Source organism: Acomys minous (genome assembly GCF_964271855.1).
Source record: "Acomys minous genome assembly, chromosome: 2".
NCBI lineage: Eukaryota > Metazoa > Chordata > Mammalia > Rodentia > Muridae > Acomys > Acomys minous.
In genome coordinates, this window is record NC_140484.1 from 72,047,866 (window position 1) to 72,070,202 (window position 22,337).

Here is a 22,337-nt window from a genome sequence, read left to right on the forward strand (position 1 = left end):
AAAAAAAGAAAGAAAGAAAAAGAAAACTGGGAGTAGCGGGGCAGTAGTGGTGCACGTCTTTAATCTCAGCACTCAGAGCCAGAAGCAGATGAATCTCTGTGAGATCAAGGTCAGCCTAGTCTGCAGAGTGAGTTCTAGAACAGCCAAGCATTACACAGAGAAACCATGTTTCAAAAAAACCAGACAAACAGGCAAAAAGCTGTAAGTAATAAAGTATCCCAGTTTGAAAACTTCCTTACCAGCATTTAAAAAAAAAAAAAAAACAATGTGAGAAACAAAACCAAACAAAAAAGCAATGCAAGTTGGGTTATCCCTCTGAGTCCCTAGTAACTCCAGCACTCAGGAGGCAGAGGCAGGAAGATTGCTTCCAGTTAAAGGTATCAAGCCAGTGCAGACGACACAGCAATGTCCACAGAATCCTCCCCACTCAGCAGGCTGCTGCTGGAGGGTCTGGGGTTCAAGACCAGCCTGGACTAGATGATCCCCATCTCAAAACCAACAGATCCAATCCAGATGCTATCTCAAGTCTACTTAAGCTATATTCAAGGCCAGTTTGCCCAACAGTCCCCTAAAATTTACCCCTCTTTGAGTATTTCAGCATCCTCCCAAACATCCTCCAGACGTTCAGTTGGAGTACACAATTTCAAGTTAGTAAACTTCAATTAACTTGGAAACAACAATGGACAAATAGACCAGATACTGTTCTGTGAGTGTACTCCCCATGGCCTACTTACACACGAGATCCTAGGTTCAATTCTCAACACCAAAAAGAGGCTTCAAACTGCTTATAATGTAGATCAAATATAGAGAAAAAAGGGGCCTTCTTGGGTAGACACGTAACACCAGTTATGCTTAACATGGCAGGAGGCTAGGCATGCTGGCACACACGTGTAATCTCAGCACTCAAGAGGCTCAGGCAGGATTTCAAAATCAAGACCAGCCCGGAGCATGGCATAGTGATGCTCGCCTTCAATCCCACCTCTGGAGAAGCAAAGATGGGTAGATCTCCATGAGTTCAAGGCAAGCATGGTCGACTGGGCGCATTCCAGGACAGGCAAAGCTACATAGCCCCTGTTTTGGAAAAAAAAAAAAAAAAAAAGGAAAAAAGAGAAGGAAGAAGAGGAGGAGGAGAGAAAGAAAAGACCAGCCAGGGCTATAGCAAGACCATTAAAAAAAATAAAAATAAAAAGGATAGAGGCGGTCAGTAAGAAGAAAAAACAACACAATGCGTAAATGTATGCAAACATACAACCACGGGTCTGTGAAAGGCAGTGGGCAATGCGGCTCTCGTAGCTGGACAAGCCCAGCAAGAACTAGAGAGGTCAGCTGTCGCAGCCAGTCCTCTACAAGGGCTGAGCCTCAATCCAAGCTTTGCTTTGCGACAGGGCCACTCTGTAGTCCTTGCCTGCCTGGAACTTGCTATGTGGACCAGGCTGAGCTCAAATTCTGCCTGCCTCTGCCTCCTACGAGGCTGGGATTAAAGGTAGGCACCACCACACCAGGTACAAGCCAGGCTTTTGGGCTTCAGGCCAGTACCTGGGACACTGGCCAAATGTGGATTTCCATGTTCCTCCAAAGAGCTTCCGTCTCCCCACGTCCACTCTCCAGAGGGCCCCACCACCACAGGCCCCACCACTTTGAGACCCACTTGCCCAGACCCACCAGCTCAGTTACAAGTGGTGACTTTCTGTTTTATTGCTCAAAAACAAGAACTCAGAAGCAAATAAAGGTGGAGAGAGTGTGGGCTGGGAGACACAGGGACGGGACGGGGCTCGGCCCACCCCTCCCTCCATCCTTCTCACCCTCCAAGGCCCAGCAGCAGTCAGGCATCTGGGGGTAGGAAGCCTTCATGGCCATAGGGATAGTAGAGCTGGGGGACAGTTCTTGAGTGAGGCCCTGGGCTGGAGGGACCCCAAGAGTTGCAAGGGGCTGAGTTCCCTTTCCCAGGTCCAGAAGTCAGTAGGAGAGGGGGCAGAAGGCCCCGTGTTTGGCAACTAAGAGGAGGCGGCTTTGGGCGGCAGGATGCTGGTTTATTTACTGTAGGGTCCTCCAGGGCCATCAAAGCCCCCTCGTGGGATGGGGGAGACTATTTACACAGCAGGAGGGAGGGGATCCGGGAGCTGGAGACCAGGTCCTCTGCTCCTCACTGCCCAGAACGATGCGAGGATGGGGGGGTCCTGGGTCTTGCAGACTTAGACTTGGGGCTCAGATGGAAACTTCGTACTCCCGAGTATCCTGAGGACAGAAAGGGCAGGTAAATTGGAGTGAGTGTGAGGTGAAGAGGCATCCACAGGGAGGAGGGAGACATATTTGAATTTGGTCTGGTGCCACCGACCTGTAATCCCAGCTACCAGGGAGGAGGAGGCAGAAAGAGCGCACAGTTCAAGGCTGGCCTAGGCTACAGAAGAAGTTTAAGGTCAGACTGGACAATTGAAACCCTGCCTCAAGGGTTTGAGAGATGGCTCAGAGGTTAAGAGCACTGTCTGCTCTTTTAGAGGTCCTGAGTTCAAGTCCCAGCAACCACATGGTGGCTCACAACCATCTATAATGGGATCTGGTGCCCTCTTCTGGCATGTATATGTAATAAAAATGAAAGAAAGAAAGAAGAAAAGAAACCCTGCCTCAAAATTAAAAGGACCAGAGAGCCAGGCATGATGGTGTATGCCTTTAATCCCAGCACTTGGAGACAGAGGCAGGTGGGTCTGTGAATTCTAGGCCAGCCTGGTCTACCCAGAGTTCCAGACCTGCCCAGGTTATAGAGAGATCCTTGCCTCTGCTTCTGCCTCTGGAGTGCTGGGGTTTTAAAATTATGAGCAAGCAAGATCTTCATATTGAAAATAATATAGATTATCTGAAGAGACAGCTAGGCAGTTAAGAGTACTGGCTGCTTTTCCAGAGGAGCTAGGCTCGATTCTCAGCATCCACAAGATGGCTCACAACCATGTCTAACGCTTGTTCCAGGGGGGCTGATGCCCACTCTGGCCTCTGAGGGTTGTACTGCCACACAGTCAGGCAAACACCGCCCACCCACCCACCCAAAATGATTCAAGATTTTTTTAGAAAATGTTTTTTTAGTACAGGTTCCCAGTCAGGTGTGGTGATGCACACTTTAAACCCCAGCTGTCAGGAGGCAAACATATCTCTGAGATTCCCAGGCCAGCCTGGTCTACATAGGGAGCTCTAGGACAGACACGGATACAAAGTGAGACCTTGTCTCAGAAAAAAAATAAAATAAAATAAATTCCTGGGTTGAATTTGCTAACATGAGCACCGGGTGTGGTGGCGCACACCTTTAATCCCAGCACTCAGGAGGCAGAGGCAGGCAGCTTGCTGTGAGTTCGAGGCCAGCCTGGTCTACAAAGCAAGTCCAGGATGGCCAAGATAACATAGAGAAACCCTGTCTCGAAAAACCAAAATAAATAAATAAATAAATAAAATAAAAAATTAAAAATAAATAAAAGAATTTGCTAACATGTGAGCTTGATTTTGTTTGATCCACCCTATAGTATCTATCGTAAGATGGCCCAGGGGCCCACTATGGATGAGACGGAGCTGGGCCCTGTAGAGGAGGCCTCGTTCTCCAGTCAGCTGCCGTTCTCACCGTTCCCTGCTGGCCACACAGCTTCCTTCGGCAATTGTCATACCCTTCGTGGGCAACTGAGTATGAAATCTCCGAAAAAGATGGCAGGGACTTTGGAAGATTATGAAGCCCTGGTGGACGGGACTGAGAGAGACGTGGTGTTCCGAGGGGGGGAGGGGAGAGACTCACCCCGGCTTCATAGAGTGGGTTGCTGAAGTCTGACTCCACGGTGATGGGACTGTAGGAGTGGGAGCCAGAGAAGCCGAACAGAGATTTTCCTTGCAGCCTGGGAAAGGGAGGGGACATTGGTCGTATCGTGCGTGAGTCCTTGAACTCCAGGTGTGACACCCCCACCCTGGCCAGCAGGAGTCGGATACTTACTTAGTGTAATATATATAAACGCCACTGCCAAGGACAATGACCAAGCCCAGGGGCAACAGGATGGCCAAAGCAAGGTTTCCCCCCTCCAGCTGCCGTGATGGGTCTGTTGTCTGGGTCACTGGGGAGGGAGGAAGAACAGCAAATGAACCAAGGTTGTACCCCACTCCTGGGCTCTCCCAGCCTCCTGCCCTGGGACCTGAACCCTTGGCCTCACCCCCTCCGGGGCCTTGCCTCCTGCCCCCAGCCTTGACCTTTGCCCTCCCAGCTTGGCCAGGCCTGGTCTCCACCTGCACCCGCCTCACTGACCTTCCAGTTTTCGGTTGTCCAGGAGCTCCTCATAGGCCACTGCAGGGAGAGGAGGGGGAGGGGGACGGGGTCTGAGCCAGGGAGGGAAGGAACCTGGGGAGAGGGCCCGAGCCCGGTGGGGCTGGGCGGTACAGCCTGGATCTCTGCCCTCTGTTCAATCTAAACTTGTCTTTTCCCGTGTGTGTGCGTGCGTGCGTGCGTGCGTGCGTGTGTGCGTGTGTAGGCCGTTGGGACTGATTGGTCAGGGCCTGTCCTCTTCCTCCAGACCACTAAAGGGTCGAGGTTCCTGGACAGAGTCTGAGCCAAGCAGCTCCAGAATTTCTCACTGATAGCAAACCGGAAGCCTTTGTAGAGAGGGCAGGGGGCCTCTAAACCAAGGCCCTCGCAATATCCCTTCATAATTCTGGGGTCTCGAATGTCCCCCAGGTTTTCCAGTCATGCCAGTCAAGCTGAGAGCCCACAGGATAGGGCACGCAGCAGGGTCGCCATTGGTCTCGCATTTTCTACCCAACTTTTCTAGCCCTGCCACTCCCCTTATAGTGACACGCCCCTCCTGCCCTGTCTGCCCGGGCACCTTTGCAGAGCGGGGGCTGGCTGGTCCACTGGGAGGGGTGGCCGGGGACACAGGTGATGGTGACCTCGCCGATGAGCTCAAAGCCCTCATAGCAGAAGAAGCGCAGGGACTCGCCAGCTTGATAGTGATGCTTGTACAGTGTCTGGTAACCGTTCTCGGGGACGCCAGGGTTCAGGCACGGCTCGTACTTTACTGCAGGGAGCAACGCCAGCCACACGCCCCGCCCCGCTTTAGGCGCTGAGCAGGCCCAAGCTGGATTCCCTGATCTTCCCTTCCCAGGGGAATTTCCCACACTTACAGGCGCATTTGGGGACCCGATCGCTCCACTTGGGTGTGCCCGTGTCCCGGCTGTAGCAGGTGAGCACAGCTGCTCCCTCCAGGCTGTACCCTGGCAGACAGCGGTACTGGACGTGGGAGCCGACAGGAAACCCGGCGTCTGAGGCAGTCCGGTGGCCATTGGTGATCTCTCCGGGGTCAGCACAAGTCATGACTGGTGACAGGAAGGAACGGTTAGGGGAAACGACGGGGTCTTAGCAGATTGCCTGGAAACAGGGCTCTTGGAGGCCTGAGCTTCTGACATCTCCTAAGAACAGGCCCATCCTCCTTTCATTAACTCCTGACAAGGACACAGACTGTGGGTCAGAAAAACTTCAGGGTCAGTGGATTTGCCCAATATGATGGTGCAAGGCCTGTAATTCCACAACTTGGAGACTAAAGGAAGCAGAAGAACCAGCCTGGGCTACATAGCAAGGCCCAGAACAAGACATCCTGGGCTACATTAATGAGACCCTGGGGCAAACTCGGCCCCTGTCTTTGGGTAAAATCCAAAATATTTAACCAAGGGGCCTGGAGAGATGGCTCAGAGGTTAAGAGCATTGCCTGCCCTCCCAAAGGTCCTGAGTTCAATTCCCAGCAACCACATGGTGGCTCACACCCATCTATAATGAGATCTGGTGCCCTCTTCTGGTGTGCAGGCAGCCATGCAGGCAAAACACTGTATATATAATAAATATCTTTAAAACTATCTAACCAATACATCAGAGCACATTAACTGAACCCTGGCGCTGTCCCTGGCATGGCAGATCATTGTTATGGACAGAAGGTAGCGTCTCAAGAGAGGGTGGCTCTTGTGTCCCCCACATTTGCATGGGGCCTAGCCCGGTTTGCTCACGTATGCTGCCGGAACTTGCTCCTGTTAAAAGGTCATCCTCATGGGCGCTGTGGGTGTGTATCTGCATGTGTCCGTGTCTGTGCATGTGGAGGCCTGCGGTTGATGATGTTCAGAGTCTTTTTCTATCTCTCTGTACCTTATATCCTGAAACAGGCACTCTTACTGAATTTGGAGCGCACCTGCCCAGCTGAACTGGCAAGTCAGTAAGCTCCAGTGACCATCCATGCCTCTACCACTGGGGTTAAAGGCACGTGTACCACCACACCTGGCTTTTATGTGCGTCCAGGGGATTGTGATATCCGAGCCATCCCTCCAACCCCATGGCCTCTGATTCATATAAACCTGTGCTAAGCGCCCTGATAGATACTTAATCCTGATTATCCTCGGAGATCAATGTCACTGCCCTTCCTTTTGTGGCCCAGGGCGTGGCACTTAGCCAAGCTGGAACCTGCCAAGATCATGGCAATCAGACAATTTCCCCAGACCAACCTTGGCTAGGCCGCCTGACTGCTTGGCCTATCTGGGTCCACTGAAATCCACTGTTCTGTGAACTCTCCCAGGGATGAGGGGCTGTGTTCCATGTGCCCAGCCCAAATCTGGCTTTCTGAGACTCCTTACCACTGGCCCCACCATTGCAACCTTCCTGGGGGCCACTTGCAGGAATTACAGTGGACTGTGTGTCACAGAGGCGCACACCTTTAATTCCAGCACTTGGAAGGCAGAGGCAGGCAGATCTCTGAGTTCAAGCCCAGCCTGGTCTACACAGCCAGTACTAGGATAGCCAGGGCTACACAGAGAAAGCCAAAAAAAGAAAAACAAAAAACCTAAAAATCAATCTTTGTGTCGATTTCCCCAATTTTATTTTTTGCTTTTGTTTGTTTGTTTGTTGTTTGGCTGGTTTTTTTTGTTTGTTTGTTTGTTCATTTGGATTTTTTGAGATAGAGTTTCTCTGTGTAGCCTTGGCTGTTCTGGACTTGCTTTGTAGACCAGGCTGGCCTCGAAGTCACAGAGACTGGCCTGCCTCTGCCTCCCTGAGTGCTGGGATTAAAGGCGTGCACTGCCACACTTGGCTTTTTTTGTTTTGTTTTGTTTTGTTTTTTCCTTTCCAAGGCAAGGTTTCCCTGTGTAGCTCTGTCCTGTCCTTGAATTCACTCTGTAGACCAGGCTGGCCTCAAACTCTGAGATCCTCCTGCCTCTGTCTACTGGGATTACAGGTGTATACGACCATTGTCTACCTAATTTCCCCCAAATTTAAAGAGACAAGATATTCCTTCATTTTGGTGTTTGTTTTTTATCTTGAGATGGGCCTTGCTAATTCGCCCTGGCTGGCCTTCAATTCATGGAAATGTTTTCGCCTCCTGAGTGTTGGGAGCACAGGGCTGTACCACCACATCTGGCCCTGCAACCCCACCCCACCCCCGCAGTCCTTGGGCTTTTCACTTTGAACTTTCTGCCTCAGCTTCCCAAATGCTGGGATTCCATGTGTGTGCCACTGTGTCCAGCCTTTTTTTTTTTCTTTTCCTTTTTCTTTCTTTCGGTTTTTCAAGACAAAGTTTGTCAGTGTAACAGCCCTAGCTGCCCTGGAACTCTCTTTGTAGACCAGGCTGGCCTCAAACTCACAGAGATCTGCCTGCCTCTGCCTCCAGAGTGCTGGGATTAAAGGCATATGCCACCATGCCTGGCTCCAGCTTTTCTTAAAAAGTAAATAAATAAAGCCTCCAAAGTCCTGTAAACCTCACCTCCTCTGAAGTAAATGTGCCCTATGCCTGGGTGAACGAAGCCATAACCTTACTGCAATGCCCCTGCATGCTCAGAGCTATGACTGTTTCCATGTACCAGGCACTGTGTGAAAAGCTGCCTCTGCAATGTACAAAGCCCTGTTCCCATGTCATCCACGGGGGAGCCGAAGCTCAGGGCTATGTACTTTATCCCAGGTCATGCCCTGGTCACCACTGTGTAACACGCCTAGTCTCTTGTGCATCTTCCTTCCTGGTTTGAGATCCATCAGGATAGGAAAGAGCCAAAAGCCCAGCCTAGAACCAACAACCCAGCGCCAGGCTTCAGTTACTGCATTCAAACACATCAAAACCACCCTGAAAAGCCTTTGATTCTAACAGTGATGTCCCACAGTGTCAGCCTTGGGGGAGCTGAGAGTTTAGGGGTGCTTAGAAGAGAACTGAGAGTTGATGGGGGCAGAGTCCAGGTGCAATCTGGCAAAACCCTGTAGGAGTGGGGCTCAAACTTGGCAAAGGGTGGAATCGGGGCAGAAAAGCCCGGTCCTTGATGAAAAGCCGGCAGAGCACAGGATGAAAGGGGAGAAAGGCAGTGTGTGTGTGTGTGTGTGTGTGTGTGTGTGTTGTGAATTTCAAGGCACCCGAATGAGGTGGGACCAAAAGGACATAGAGTAGATGGCCCTGAAGACCCAGGTAGGACTGGGGGCGGGGGGAGATAAAATCCAGGAGGGACAGGGCGGCCTACTCACTCTTTTGGCAGGCAGGTGGCGCGGCGCTCCAGGACAGGTCCCATTGGCAAGTGAGGATGTCTGATCCCAGCAGTTCGTAGCCAGGCTCACACTGGTAAGTAAGCACTGTGCCCCGGATAAGGTCCCCGTGGGATGCCGTCCGCCAGCCCCACTCAGGAGGTGGCAGCTCCGGGCACGTATCGTTCCTTGGGACCTCTGCAGTGAGGACGGGATGCCCTTCAGCTTCTGAGGGTCTAGCGCTGGTACCCGCTCCCTGCCAGACCCCTGGCCTTCCAGACCTTTCTCCTTCCATACCTTTGAAATGTAAGACGAAGCCCTGACCTAGGCCAGGATTTGGGGGCCCAGGGGGTGCCTGAAACTGCAGAGTGAGATCGGGTCCAGAAGAGAGCAGGCGGCGGCGAGGCTGAGGTCCCCGCAGCTGGGCCAGTACTCGAGCGCTTGGACCGTCCCCATCGAACAGTGTTAGCATGTCTCCTTCGCGAACATTCAAGCTGCAGTGAAGAAGGAATCAAAGAATTAGGCCAACTGCGACTAGCCCATCCCATGCCGGTGTGTCCAACCCTGACGCGCTCGTTCTTTTTTGTTGTTGTTGTTGTTCGAGACAGGGTTTCTCTGTGTAGCGTTGGCTGTCCTGGACTCGCTTTGTAGCCCAGGCTGGCCTTGAACTCACAGCGATCTGTCTGCCTCTGCCTCCGGAGTGCTCACCCTTAACCAGCCCCCCCCCCCAAATCCTCCTTCTTAATTTTGACCAGTCTGGGGTTCCCTTCAGGTTCCAGAGGTGGGTTGGCTCCAGTCTGCTCCCACACCCTAATCTTCAACTCTGCGCGTTACAAGCGCGCCATCTGCTCTCCAGCCTGTCTTGCGTGCTCACGGTGTGCCCAAAGACAACTCTGATCAACTGTAGCCCATAGTCTTCCCACTCTCAGATGTCGGGCTCTTCCTGAGTATCTGCTTTGGGTCTAAGCCCATTCTCCTTTTCTACACTCACGTGACCACCTCACACCAAATCAGCTCACTGCCTTGCACCCACGGACTTGGTACTAGCAATGAGGCACCAGTTTGGGGCCTGGGTCCCCTTGCTCGAGTTGCAGTGTCACAAACACAGAACATTCCACAGCAGAACCAGCCCCCGAGACCTACAGCAGCCTTTGATGAGGTCTGTTCTACCCCTTTACTTGGCCTTAGTCTCCAAGTGACCTGACCCCAGGTCTCCCACCTCTGCCCTGTACCCTCCTGATGTCTTCATCCCGAACATCACATACCCGCAGAATTCTGTGTGAGCTCAGACGAGCCAGCTGGGCTCAGAACACAGGCTAGCATACTCTCGCACATACTGGATAGAGCCCAAACCCAATACACATGCGACATGACCCAAACGTACATTTCAACTTGGAGCAAGATGCGCTTCTCCTCCTGGACGTGCAGGCCCCACACGCAGTCTTGGCCAGGGCTATAGCTCTGGGGCCAGTCGGGAGAGAGGACCACACCAGCTGGCTCAGACAGCTCTCCTCCACACATGGCTACGGGAAGAGGTGTCAGGTTCAGGACCCTTGTGGGCACATGTTCTCCATTCATCAGCCCCTCTGGGTGGTGTGCACCAGGCCGCCTCAATCTTGCCATATCTGGGTTGTATTTCTCCAGCCTTGCCCTTAGTTAAACCCACCCACTTTTCAGCTTACTCACCCAAGCCACGCTCAGCCCAACTCTAGTTCCGGCTTTAGAAACCTTTTGGGTCTGAGCCTGAATTCATAACAAGCCTAGCAATTTCTCCCTAAGAAGCAGCCTCTGAGGGGGCAGAGCCTTGCTCAGGCTTTGGGTTTAGTATTTTTTTTTTTTTTTTTTTTTTGGTTTGGGTTTTCAACAGGTTTCTCTGTGTAGCCTTGGCTGTCCTGGAACTCTCTTTGTAGACCAGCCTGGCCTCGAACTCACAGAGATTCACTTGCCTCTGGGATTAAAGGCGTGCGCAACCACACCCGGCTGGGTTTAGCGTGTTTTAATGTTCATTCAGATCTGCACAATGGCCTTCCTTTGTGCAGGTCCCAGCTTCAGGGGCTGGGCTGTGGGCTGGAGGACCCTGCAGACTGTAGAGGCTTACCCTTGCAGGCCGGCTCTGTGTCGTTCCAGTGGGGCTCTGTGGGATCCACACATTCGATGGCATTGGGGGGCCCTGGCGGCTCCAGAGCATATCCTGGGAGGCAGGAGAAGGTGGCCAGCGCCCCTGGGCGGTACTCGGGGTCTGTGGTGGTCACGTTGCCGTGTGCCAGGAAAGGGGGGAAACAGCGATCCTCTTCAAAGGCTGGAGGAGTGGGTCACAAACATTAAGCATTAGGGCAGGCCTCGGGGGTCTTATTTTGGGCATTTAGACCGAATTTGGGTGTTGTCTGGTCCCTCATGGGTTTTGTTTGTTTGTTTTTGTATCTTGAGATGGAGGTCTCACTATATAGCTCAGGCTGACCTCGAATTTGAGATTTTTCCTTCCTCAGCCTTTCATGTGGCTGGGACCATGGTACCACTGCCAATGGTACTAACCACTATTCTGCAGACAAGGACATCTTCAGACAAAAAGCCACCTGCCCGAGGTCACCTAGGAGGCAAGTATAGAGGCAGAGCCACATCCTGAAGGGTTAGTTCTCAGCCATAGGCATTTGGCTTTGGGAGCAGCAAGGGGCCTGGGGAGGGGTGTTGCTGGAGAGCTGGCTTGCGTAGGTGTGTTCTAGCCTCAGAAATAACAGTTGGATTCTGCTCATCCACACTGTTGCTGGAATCCAAAACTGCAACCAGTGCGGAAGCTGCTCAACTTGTTCAGAGGACAAATCAGCCAAAATGAACATCTCTAGAGCATTTTTTTCTCCCATCCATCGGACTATGTCTTATCTACAAAATCATCTCTGACGCACATGTGGACTCTGAAAGCTAACCGCACGGCAGTGGCCCCCCTGGGCAGGCAGATTGGGATTCTCACGGAAGGCAGAGAGCTCTTCAGCACTTTCAGAACCCATCATGGGCTGCGTTGCTGCAGATTCACGGTTACAGTTTGTATTGTATACTGTATATTGTATAGTTTGTATACTGACAAGGTATCAAGTGCGAATCTTGTGCATCTCTCAGGGCCCAGAGCCAACTCCACTCATCTGTGACCTATCCAAAACCATGTCCTTCTAATCTCTGAGCATTTCCCTTCATTTGCCTCTTTTGTTGTTTATTTGTTTGTTTGTTTCTGAGACAAGGTTTCTCTGTGCAGCCCTGGCTGTCCTGGAACTCGCTGGCCTCAAAATCATAGAGATCCGCCTGCCTCTGCCTCCCAGGTGCTGGGATTAAAGTTGTGTGCCACTACCACCCTCCTGGCTTTTCCATTGCCTCTTGCCTATGTTTTGTTTTCTTTGGGGGGGGGCGTCGAATCAGGGTTTCTCTGTGTAGCCTTGGCTGTCCTGGACTCACTTTGTAGACCAGGCTGGTCTCAAACTCACAACGATCCACCTGCCTCTGCCTCCCGAGTGCTGGGATACAAAGGTGTGCGCCACCACACCCGGCTTGCCTGTGTTTTTATAAATGCTCAGCCACACTGTTTCCCAAACGCACCGTTGCCCCTTCCCCTCCAAGCTGCCCTCCACCTTTGTTTCTCAAGTCAGCCAACTACCCTCCATCCTGGACGGCCACACCTAACTGCCTCTTCTCTGGTGATCACTGATTCCTTTTGACCTGTCCTGCATCCGTTCTTCCTTCTTCTGGTAACGGCTCCCTACTCTCATCAGGTGGAACGCTCGCCTGCTCTACTTCTAGCCCACCAGGCTTAGCCGGGACCAAGCGGAGACAGTACCGCCGGGCTTCATTGAACTTAAGTGAGCCAGACAGAACCTTTTCTGCAACCATTGCCCAAAGCTCTCATGAGCATCCCCTCTCTTGTTTTCATTTCATTTTCTTTCCTGGTGGCGTTAAAGTAAGTTGATAGTCTGTGAGTCTGTAGTTAGGTCCACCACATTGGGAAAGCCTGCATGGGAAGGAAGCCGCTGCGCAGCAAAGGACCTAGAGACAGGTAAGTGTCGAACTTGGCTGTATGCCGGGTCCAGCCGTATCTGATACGGAATCCTAAGAGTCCACTTGGGATACAGAGGGTGTCTCTGCGCAGGAATGCCTGTCAGGTGTCGGGTGTGTTTGTGACTATTCCTAGTATGAGGAAGAGGAAACGGGAGGGGGAGAAGGGGGGAACAGTCAGAAAACGAGGCTGTTACCTTCGAATCGGAGGCTGAGCAGCAGGGGATTGGCTGGTGTCTCTGAGAGCAGTTCTACGTAGAGGGATTGGGCGTCACTGATGAGGCCACGTTCAGGGACATCATCCATGTCAGAGTCGTAAATCACGGGGGACAAGGGACTTCCCCCTGAACGCACCATCAGCCTGGGATGGACGGAAGGGGTGGCAGATGCATTTCCCCCTTCAAAGCTGCCTTCCCACCCGGCTCTCCTGGCTTAGCTTTATAGCTGCTGTTATCAAACCCTAAGCCATACCTCACATTCTTTTAAGCGCCAACACACTGTATCTTGTTTGATCTTTACAAGGACCCTTGAGCCAAACACTATTATTACTCCTTATTTTATAGATGAGGGTGCAGTGGCACCGTAAGACTGGGCTCTCAGTCTGAGAGCACACTCCACAGCAACGAAGAAAAATTAGGAAAAGGACAGCACACGCTTTTATAGTGCGTATCATGTCCTAGGCACTGCCTCAATTAGTTTACATATCTTAATGCATTTATTAATTAATTGTTTGGAAGGGTGCAATTACCTCCAGTCTAACAATGAGAGAGAACTGCGGGGCAATGAAATGCATTGACACATCTGAGGCTGCACAGCTGCACTCTCTGAGAAGGTGAGGACAGAACTTGGTTCGACACAAGCATCCATCCACCATCATCCAACTTGCTTCGGAAGTCTCCCCACTTTCCCAAGGTAGGGGACCTCTGACCCAAAGCCTGGACCCTCACCGGTCATTGTCCTCATCCAGCGAGACTCTCTCAAAGTGCAGGTGTAGCCGGCGTCCCTCAGCGGCTTCAATGACCCAGCGGCAGGTAAGGTTGGGCCCTGCAGCTCCCCCAGGCTCAGGGGACACGATACGACCCAGTGTAGCATTGTGGATGGTGCCGCCACAAGACGCTGTGGGCAGAGAAGGACCAGGCAGGCTTCAGCCCTTTCCCACGCCCAACTCCAGAGCTTGGTGGGCGCTGGCCAGCAGGGCCTCTGCCCCCACGCATTTAGTGGAGGGACGGTAGCTTCTCCAAGCTCCTGTGCATGGATGTACAGCCCCTGGAATGTCAGCATTTTAAGCTCAGTGGAGGGGTTTGCAGAACAAAGACCTCAGGACCAAGGTCTACCAGCCCGGGACCCCAAACATGATTCTTTGAAGTGGAGGGCATCTAGAGAAGCAACAGAATGCTAGGCACCAACTGGGGCACCCCCAAGATGAGGCCCAGCCAAGGCTGGAGGTTCTCTCACGGATAGGGGAGACCCTGGGAAAGGGGCTCTGCAGCTAAAAACTGCAAGATGGATTCTCTCCAAAGATGGAGATTTGCCAGCTCAGTCTTTCCCAACTCACCCACCCCCAAAAACAGGAGCCCCACGGCGAGAGACTTACCTGTGCAGCTAGGGGGTTCACCAGTCCAGGCTGGCCGGGTGCCATTGAGGCAGATGAGTGTCTCCTCACCCTGCAGCTGGTATCCCGAGTCACAGTGGAAGGTGGCAGTGCCCCCGGGATGCAGATCGGTCACACTTACATCCCCGTGGGCTGGCCGGGGTGGGAAGCCGCAGCTCAGGAGGTATGCTGGACAGGTCAAGGAAGAGGAAGAGGGGCTGTCACCTCACAGAGCTTGGCACATCCATTCCTTGATGCATCTGCAAACCCCTTCACCCCCTACTTTCAGCTGAACAAATGGGCTCAGCGCTGGAGTGTATGCTGCAGGAAAGCAACTCCTTACACGGGTTCCCCGACTCATGAAGGGGTAAACATCAACAGTGGATTTCTCTGGTTTTTGTCATTTGCCCGCTTTGGTCCTCATGTGTAGATAAAAGTTATTTTAGAGCCCAGTCTTATTGGTTGCGTGACCTCAAGCAAGTCAGTTGACCACCCTGAACTCTACCGGCACTAATAACAAATGGTGTCTGTAGAGACGGTCAACTTCCGACTCAGTTTCCTCAGTTTTATAGTCAGGCAGAGAAGGAGTGTACGACCCACTTCCTGGCTGGGGTGGGGGTGGGGGTGGGGGAGATTTGAGGGTAGAGGAATTGAGGCTCCGCTTGTGAATGTTTTGTGGCGTTTTCTTCACAGATTTTCTGTGTCACAGAGGCGCACACAGCTTTCAGCCACAAGAAACTGCTTTAGGGATGCCTGACTTAAGACTTTGATATCCTGTGCCCCTGAACGAATCCCCCAGCGGAAAGAGAGCGCTCTGAAGTAACTCTGTTTTCCTTGAGAAGTTGGTTTGTCTTGTGCCTCAAGTTAGGGCTTTTCCCTAGCAACAGTGGCTGACCTGTCTGTCCACGTGCAAGTCATTTTGTCCCCTGCCGCTGTTGCTAAGTGTCCCTCAATGCACTCTGCACAACCGTGTTCTCACATTCTTTCTCAGAGCCTCATGGCATCATTTGGGAGGGAGTAAGGTGGGGTTGGTCTTCATTTAAAACAAGGTCTTACTATGTAGAGCAGGCCTGCCTCAATTTCTCAATCCCCCTGCCCCAGCCTGTAGAAAACTGCACCATCATGCTCAGTTTCCAAGGCTGTGTCTGGTAGGAGGCACAGGCTGGCTCTAGTCAGCAGAAGGCTTTGCTTTCCCTGACTCTGGAGCCCTCAGTGTCTGTCGGAGACCTAGGCCTTCCACACTTCAGAACTCCAAGAAGCATTCACCTAGCAGGGGGCGGACAGGAAGAAACCAAACTAAACCATACTTTGCCTTTCCAGAGTCCTTAGACTACTAAGACAAGCAGACATAAAAACAACCCTGTAGCACTGGGCAGTGGTGGTGCACGCCTTTAATCCCAGCACTCGGGACGCAGAGGCTGGCGGATCACTGTGAGTTCGAGGCCAGCCTGGTCTACAAGGGGAGTCCAGGACAGCCAAGGCTACACAGAGAAACCCTGTCTCAACAGACAAACAAACAAACAAACCCAAACAAGCAAAAAACAAAACAACTCTCTAAAACCAGCAGGTTGAGAACATGCAGCCTTCTGTGGCCAACAGAGCCAAGTCTGAATGCTTTAGCTTGATATTCTAGTCCCTTCTCCAGCCAGGTCCAGCTCAGTCCTTACGTTAGGACTCAGCTCCGGAGGCCCAGCTGTCCCACACAACACACTCTGTGACTCCTTGCTACCTCATACTTCCCTCCCTCTCTCTCTCTCTTTTTTTTTTTCTGGTTATGGGATTAAAACTAGGACATGTTAGGAAAATGCCTCACATGAACTATACCCTCAGCCCGTGGGATTTTTGTTTTTTATACAGGGGATGAACATGGAGCCCTGGCTAGCCTGAAACCCTCTATGTAGACCAGACTGAGCTTGAACTTGCAGCCCCTCTGTCTTCCGAGGGCAAAGATGGAAGGCCTGCACCGCTGACACCCAGCTGCCCTTTGCTCTTTTGAGACAAGGTCTCACTATGTAGCCCAGGCTAGCTTTGAACTCTTGGACCTCCTGCCTCAGCATCCAGAGAGCTGGAATGAGATGCATGCACCACCACAGAGAGCTCACCTCCATATTTTCACTCACGCCTGTGCTTCTACACGCGAGGCTTTCTCATCTCTTTCTGGTCTTTCAAAGAGTAACTTAGGTACCATTCCTTCCAGGAAGCCTTCCTGACTTTCCCTGCTCCCATGAGGTCTTGTCAGGATTCAATTCCACATATGCAATTTTATCCGTTATCACTGGAAGACTGAAACAATGCCTGGGCAGGCTGACCTCACACTGGGAAAGGGGGGGGGGGTTCTCAAACCTCCTCCCTCCTCTGAGAGATGGAGCTGACTAGGTCCTCTCTGTGTGAGAAAGCAGTGGCTGGGGTAAAGGACTTTACCCATGGGCAAATTCGCTGAACTTGACCTGGCACTGTGGACATGAGGCCACAGTTAGAGTGCGTTAAAGAAGGCCTTAAATCGTGCCTCTGTCCTAAAGACGCTGCAGGAGCTGCAAACATGGGAAGACCAAGGCAGGTAATGAAGTCCCCTTTACGCAACAGCCCTGCTCCCCTCAATGTTCCACTTAGCCCGGGAGTCCTAGTTTTGATGCCCCAGGGAAATTGGCTGCTTAAAGGCGCCAGTGGGTAGCTTTTTAATTTTTTTCCCATCTGATGTATAGCTCCTGGCTCCTGGGGCATGTGTGCTTTTGCCTCCAATAACCAGGTCCCTGACAGTTGACCTTTAGGGCTTGAGGACACATAGGGTAAGATGCACATGGCATCTGGGAAGCCAAGTCTCTCAGAGCACACAGAGGGACCTTGGAGAAGATAGTGATGTCTGGAATGGGGACACTGACTGAGTCCCTTAGCTTATGCACATGTATGTGTGTTAGAAAATGCACGTGCACTGTGGGAAGATTCTCCCCCCCTCCACAGGATAGCATAGATATTCACATGTGTAGCTCGTCAATGTGTGGATGCATGAAACACGCCCCCCTCTCCTGCCCTGGAAGTCAGATGGAGTTGCCCAAACTGCAAACCTCAGGGTGTGGGTTCCCTGCCCGCGCTGTCTCCACTGCCCGCCTCTCCTATAGATGAGAAGTACCCGGGATCCCACAGATGCCCTCTGCCTGCTTCCCAGGGCTGCCTTTCCCCTTGTTCACGCTCCCTTCACCTGCTTCTCTGCTTTGGCTGTGGCATCGCTGGCTGACATTTTCGGGGTTTTTACTGTGCTCCAGACCCTGTTTTAAATGCTCCACAGGCACTAACTCACTTGGTCAGCAACACTTCACAGTAAGTTCTTTCTTTCTGTTTTTTTTTTTTTTTTTTTTGAGACAGGATTTCTCCGTGTAACCTTGGCTATCCTAGACTCACTCTGTCAACCAGGCTGGCCTCGAACTCACAGGGATCTGCCTGCCTCTGCCTCCCAAGTGCTGGGATTACAGGCGTGCGCCATCACCCCTGGCCCACAATAAGTATTCTAACTTGTGTTTTTTCAGACACAGCCACGGATCACAGAAAGGTCAAATGAGCTGCCCCAGGTTGCACCAGGCAGACAATTATGCCTTCCTTGTTGAAGCATAGGGTCTTCACCTCTCTAAGGGTCACATCTTCTCTCCCCCTGTGGAACTCAGTGTGTGCTTTTCCAATCCATTAGATAAGCTCCTTCTCTCTCTTTCTTCCTCCCACCCTCCCTCTGGCCAATTCATCCCGTAGGTTTCTTAGTCATCACCTCCTCCAAGAAGCAGCTCCTATATTCCTTAGAAAAAATTCGGTCCCTTTTGATACTTGCTCCCCTTGCCTGCGTCCCCTCTCTCCACCAGAGTCCTCACTGCAGTGACATCACCACCCCAATTACCGATCTGTTTCTACTCAGCTCCTTAAAGACAGACTTAGAGAGAGCTTATTTGCTTTTTTCCCCCACCACAAACACACAGCCTGGTATGGAGGAAGATACTCAGTGAAAAAACACTGAGCTGAAGGAATGAATAGCCCCTTGGATTCACTTACACCCATATATAGATCCACAAATGTGTGAGAAAAATATACACGTGTGTCTTTTGAGCGCCCTGCCTTTGTAGAGTCCCACACAGGGGGGAGATTCTCTCAGTCCCCTGAGCTGGAAGGCTCTGGAGATGTCTTCTCTACCCTGTGTGGCTCTCGTCCCTTCCGTGGCACGTCAGACTCCTCACCCTGATAGTGAATCCTGAATCCGTTGCCCCTCGGGACTCGAGGACTCTGGAAGTGCAGGAGCAGCCGGTTTGTTGGACTCCGAAGGACCTGTCCTTCTCCCAGCATGGAGGAATTGGCCAGGAGTCTGGGGGCCAGGCCTGGGGACCTCCCACCGGCCAGTACCAGGAGCTCTTCCTCCTGAGACAGGTTGAGTGTCTGCACCTAGATGAAGCCAGATACAGGCAGGCCAGGCCAGTCAGCAGTGGGAGGGGTCAGCATGACAGCCTAAGCCCCACCCTCCAGTAAACCACCCATGTTGCAGAACTCCAAAAGAGCTTTGAGGTCATCCAAGTCAAACAAAACAAAACAACAAAACAAAACAAAAAAAAAAACAGGTTCGCCGATTCCCACACCAGACTTAAGCACACTCAATGGGCACCGAAGAAAATTACCTGAATCTCGATGCCGTAGCCAGGGTAGACGTGGATGCTGTAGGTACAATCTAGGAGCTCCACTGAGCGGCTGGCAGCGCTCCCCAAGTCCGGAGACTCCACGAACCCCTCACCCTCGGAGATGTTGTTATTGCACAGAACTGAAGAGATATAAGTGGCTGGGACCGAAAGGACCTGTGTGCTTGCCCCGCTCCCAGCCAAGCATCTTCGGTGGTCATCTGGATTACCCAGCACCTCTCACCATCTTTTCCCAGTGTTCTCTTTCTGCCTCTACTGACACTTTCCTTCCCCAGCTATCATAGGGATGGAAGTCCACAGAAGAGACCAAGGATCTTAATGCTGGCCTTTGTCAGTGCTAATCAGAATCAAAAGCCTCTCGGTCACCTGTACCTAAAGCTCCCCGCCCCGCGCCCGCCCCATCCATCCCTACACCTCACCTGGACTGGTGACAGTAGTGGTGACAGTTGTTGTAGTGATGATGGTGGTGGTGGTTTCCTCCTCTCCTCCCTCGGGCCTGAGGGGTGGGACTGGGGAGGCGGGGCCAGGTGGGGGTGGGGCTGTAGTTCCAGGGGGCGGGGTCAGCAGCTCTGGCGCGGTGGGGCCTGCCCCCCTGACCCCCTTAGGGGTGACAGCAGTCGTCAGAGGCCCAGTCCCTGGCTCAGTGGCACGTGGCAGGGAGGGCGCTGCAAGAGTCTGGCCGGCTGGAGGGGTGGCTAGTGTGGGGTCTGGGTCAGATCCTGAGATAGTTTGAGGGTAGTCAGGGCACAGGAGCAGCAAATTGGCCCATAGGGGTGGGGAACAGCTTGGGATGAAACAAAAACCCCCAAAGCGTCCTCACAGGGTACAGGCCCCATTTTCCCCCTTACCCACCCAGGCTTCCCACATCCTTTTAAGATTTTGCAGCCAAAGCTCCTTTTCTTTTTTCCACCACAGCCTTGACAGCCCCCTTGAGCCCCTCCCCGCCCCCAGATCTGGCTCTCTCTTTTGCCTACCCCTTTCTCTCTTCTCTGCCTAGCTCTCTCTGGAGCTTTTTCTCTACTTAGTAGTCTTATTGCTCTCTGGTTTTATGATCTTACATCAGCTGCTAGTTGGGTATCATTTTTTTTTCCCTCATCATTTTTGTGACTCTGGTTCTCTGAATTCATCTCTCTCTCTCTCTCTCTCTCTCTCTCTCTCTCTCTCTCTCTTTCTTTCTCACCCACCCCCCTGTGTGTGTGTGTGTGTGTGTGTATGTGTGGAGAGAGAGAAAGAGAAAGAGAGAGAGAGAGAGAGAGAGAGAGAGAGAGAGAGAGAGAGGCCTTTTCTTGACTGTTCATCATTCGCCCTAGTTTCCACTTGCCTCCCTCTGAATTTCATTGGCTTCCTAGGGGTCTTTCTTTCTCTGAACTCTCTTGACCTGCCTCACCCCTGGCCAGGCCTTCCATCTCCCAGAGACACAGCTCTCCTTCGACTTTTATGCCACTTTGGGAGCCTCACCCGGCAAGAAGCCAATCTCTGGGCCCTTCCGCAGCAAAGCCCCATGGAGCAGCTCAGCCAGGTCCTCGGAGGCCACCGTGGGAGTCTCGCTCCCAGTCTCTGGCATCATCTCATCTTCCTTCAGGGGCAGACCTAGGAGGTGAAGTCCTGTGAGACATTTCCTTACATCGTTTCCTTATCTGGAGAGACATTTCCCAGGGCGCTTCTTAGCAGACACTCAGAGGGTCCCAGGCTGGGCTGAGAGCCAAGAGCAGAGGAATGGCTCCAATCTGCCCTCTCACTCTCCTGCTCCCGGGCTCTGGGCCTCCAGTGAAGGCCTCTGTCGGTTAGTACTACCCCTGGACAGCTCAAGCAGGATATGCAGAAGTGGGGCCTTGGGACCATGGCTCCCCACTGAAGTGCTCCCCCAATCCCAGAACTCTGAGGAGAGTCTGACAGCGCTCCCAGACCTTGCTTCCGCAGTGCCAGCTTTCTCTCTGGGCTTCTGCCTCTGCAGACTCTCTCTTTCTCTCTCTCTCTCTCTCTCTCTCTCTCTCTCTCTCTCTCTCTCTCTGCAGTCTTTTCAGTCTCTGCTGTCTTCTCTAGAGTCAGGTTGGGGTTCAGAGTAGAGTCAGGGATTGGCTATCCCTGCTTGTGTCCATCTGTCTTTGTCCGTATGTCCAAGAACATTTGTGTGTGCGGCGCCTGGCACCTCTCCCAGCATCTCCATCTCCCACCCTGGTACCCTGACTGCTTTTACCGCCTCCTCCGCAGACATCCACCCAACTTCCTCCAGCTCTTCTTCCTGGATTTAACCCCTAAAATACAACTAAAAGCTCTCCTTACTCATTTCCCCATCTCCTTTAATATTAGGAGTTCAAGGGCTCCATGTACCAGGCAGAAGCCATGGCTTGCTCCTTTCTTAGTCAACTGTGCCCCTCCCCTCCCCCACAAGCTCAGAAGACTCAATATGCTCAAAGAAAGAAGGTAAAAGAACCCCCCACCACCACCTAGGGCCTCCCAGGGCCCACCCACCCTCACATGTCCTTACCCTCAGTCCAGGCACAGCTCAGCAGAATTAGGAACAGCAGCTGGGAAGGCGGCGGGTGCTGGGCCTTGGGAGTCCCCATGGCGACTCACCCTAATTTCTTTCCTCTGTGGCTCTTCTGAAAAACCTAATTGTCACTTTCCCTTTGCGTCCTTTTATCTTTTCCTTTAATTTTGTTTCCTTGCTAAGGGTCAGCAAAGGAAGACAATTTCTCTCCCTTTGGGATGGAGGCGCAGAATTGGCCTAGGGGTTGCTTGGAGTCCGCCCCCTTTTGCTCAATCTTTATCCTTCGCTCTCCGATGTATGGCAAAGGGGGGCGCGGCTCCCGCTGCGGGGGGTGGGGCCGAGAGGGCCGAAGGTTATCCCCTTGTTCGGGTGCTTGGGTCCATCGGGATAGATAGATAGCCAGCCGGGGGCGGGGGGCGGGAGTGGGAGGAAAAAGGCAGCTTCCGGGGGCCCAGAGTGGGCTTGAGGATCCAGACGGCCCTTACGGGGTTCTAACCGGCCTTATCCCGGAGGGGAAGAGGGAAGGGGTTGCGGAACCAGGGAAGCCGTAGCTCGGCCACTGGAGCTGCGGGAGGGAGAAGCTGAGCAAGGTGTCAAGCCCACGTCAGATCCTGGGGACGGGCGAAGGGAGGGGCCTGGGATTTATTCTCCGATGAGGGGGGAGGAGGAGGAGGAGGAGGAGAAGGAGGAGGAAGTGCAGATGGAGGAAAGAGGGATCCCGAGCCAGGACCGTAGTCTGCACTCCGTGGCCCCTAGGGGAGCGAAAGGAAACTCTGGTCCCAGTAGTAATTAGGCTCCCTCCCGGGGCCATTCCAGCACATCTGGAATCTGCACCTGGTCTTCCCAGGGTGCCGGGAGCCGGGGGGTGGGGTGGGGTGGGGGTGGGGGTCGCACACAGCTTGGCTCGCGCCTTCCTGCCCTGTCCAGTATGCCCTCTGTCCACACCCGGACCTTCCCGAGGGCCTTTACTATGTCCTTTACAGAAGCCCAGGTGGGATGGGCTCGCCTCTCAACCAGGAAAAAAGGGAGTATCCACGTTTCTAAGGCGTCTGAGGGGTGCGAGTT

The 22,337-nt window shown here is 52.7% G+C and overlaps 1 protein-coding gene across 2 annotated transcripts; it reads right to left on the reverse strand.

The window, feature by feature from the left end:
* Positions 1-1,670: 1,670 nt before the first annotated feature.
* On the reverse strand, positions 1,671-21,869 carry SEZ6L2 (seizure related 6 homolog like 2). 2 transcript variants are annotated; one of them, XM_084774126.1, is made up of 18 exons: positions 21,270-21,869; positions 20,240-20,371; positions 19,201-19,500; positions 18,764-18,903; positions 18,332-18,533; positions 14,121-14,306; positions 13,474-13,642; positions 12,724-12,887; positions 10,590-10,790; positions 9,876-10,014; positions 8,789-8,985; positions 8,495-8,689; positions 5,140-5,331; positions 4,842-5,033; positions 4,268-4,306; positions 3,962-4,079; positions 3,770-3,866; positions 1,671-2,235 (listed from the first exon to the last, which is right to left on the reverse strand). In XM_084774126.1, the coding sequence occupies exons 1-18, from the start codon at positions 21,346-21,348 to the stop codon at positions 2,206-2,208; spliced, it is 2,772 nt and encodes a 923-aa protein (XP_084630252.1). In that variant the 5' UTR covers positions 21,349-21,869; the 3' UTR covers positions 1,671-2,205. The 2 variants fall into 2 exon arrangements, with proteins under 2 accessions (XP_084630252.1, XP_084630253.1); XM_084774127.1 differs by lacking the exon at positions 4,268-4,306.
* Positions 21,870-22,337: the final 468 nt, after the last annotated feature.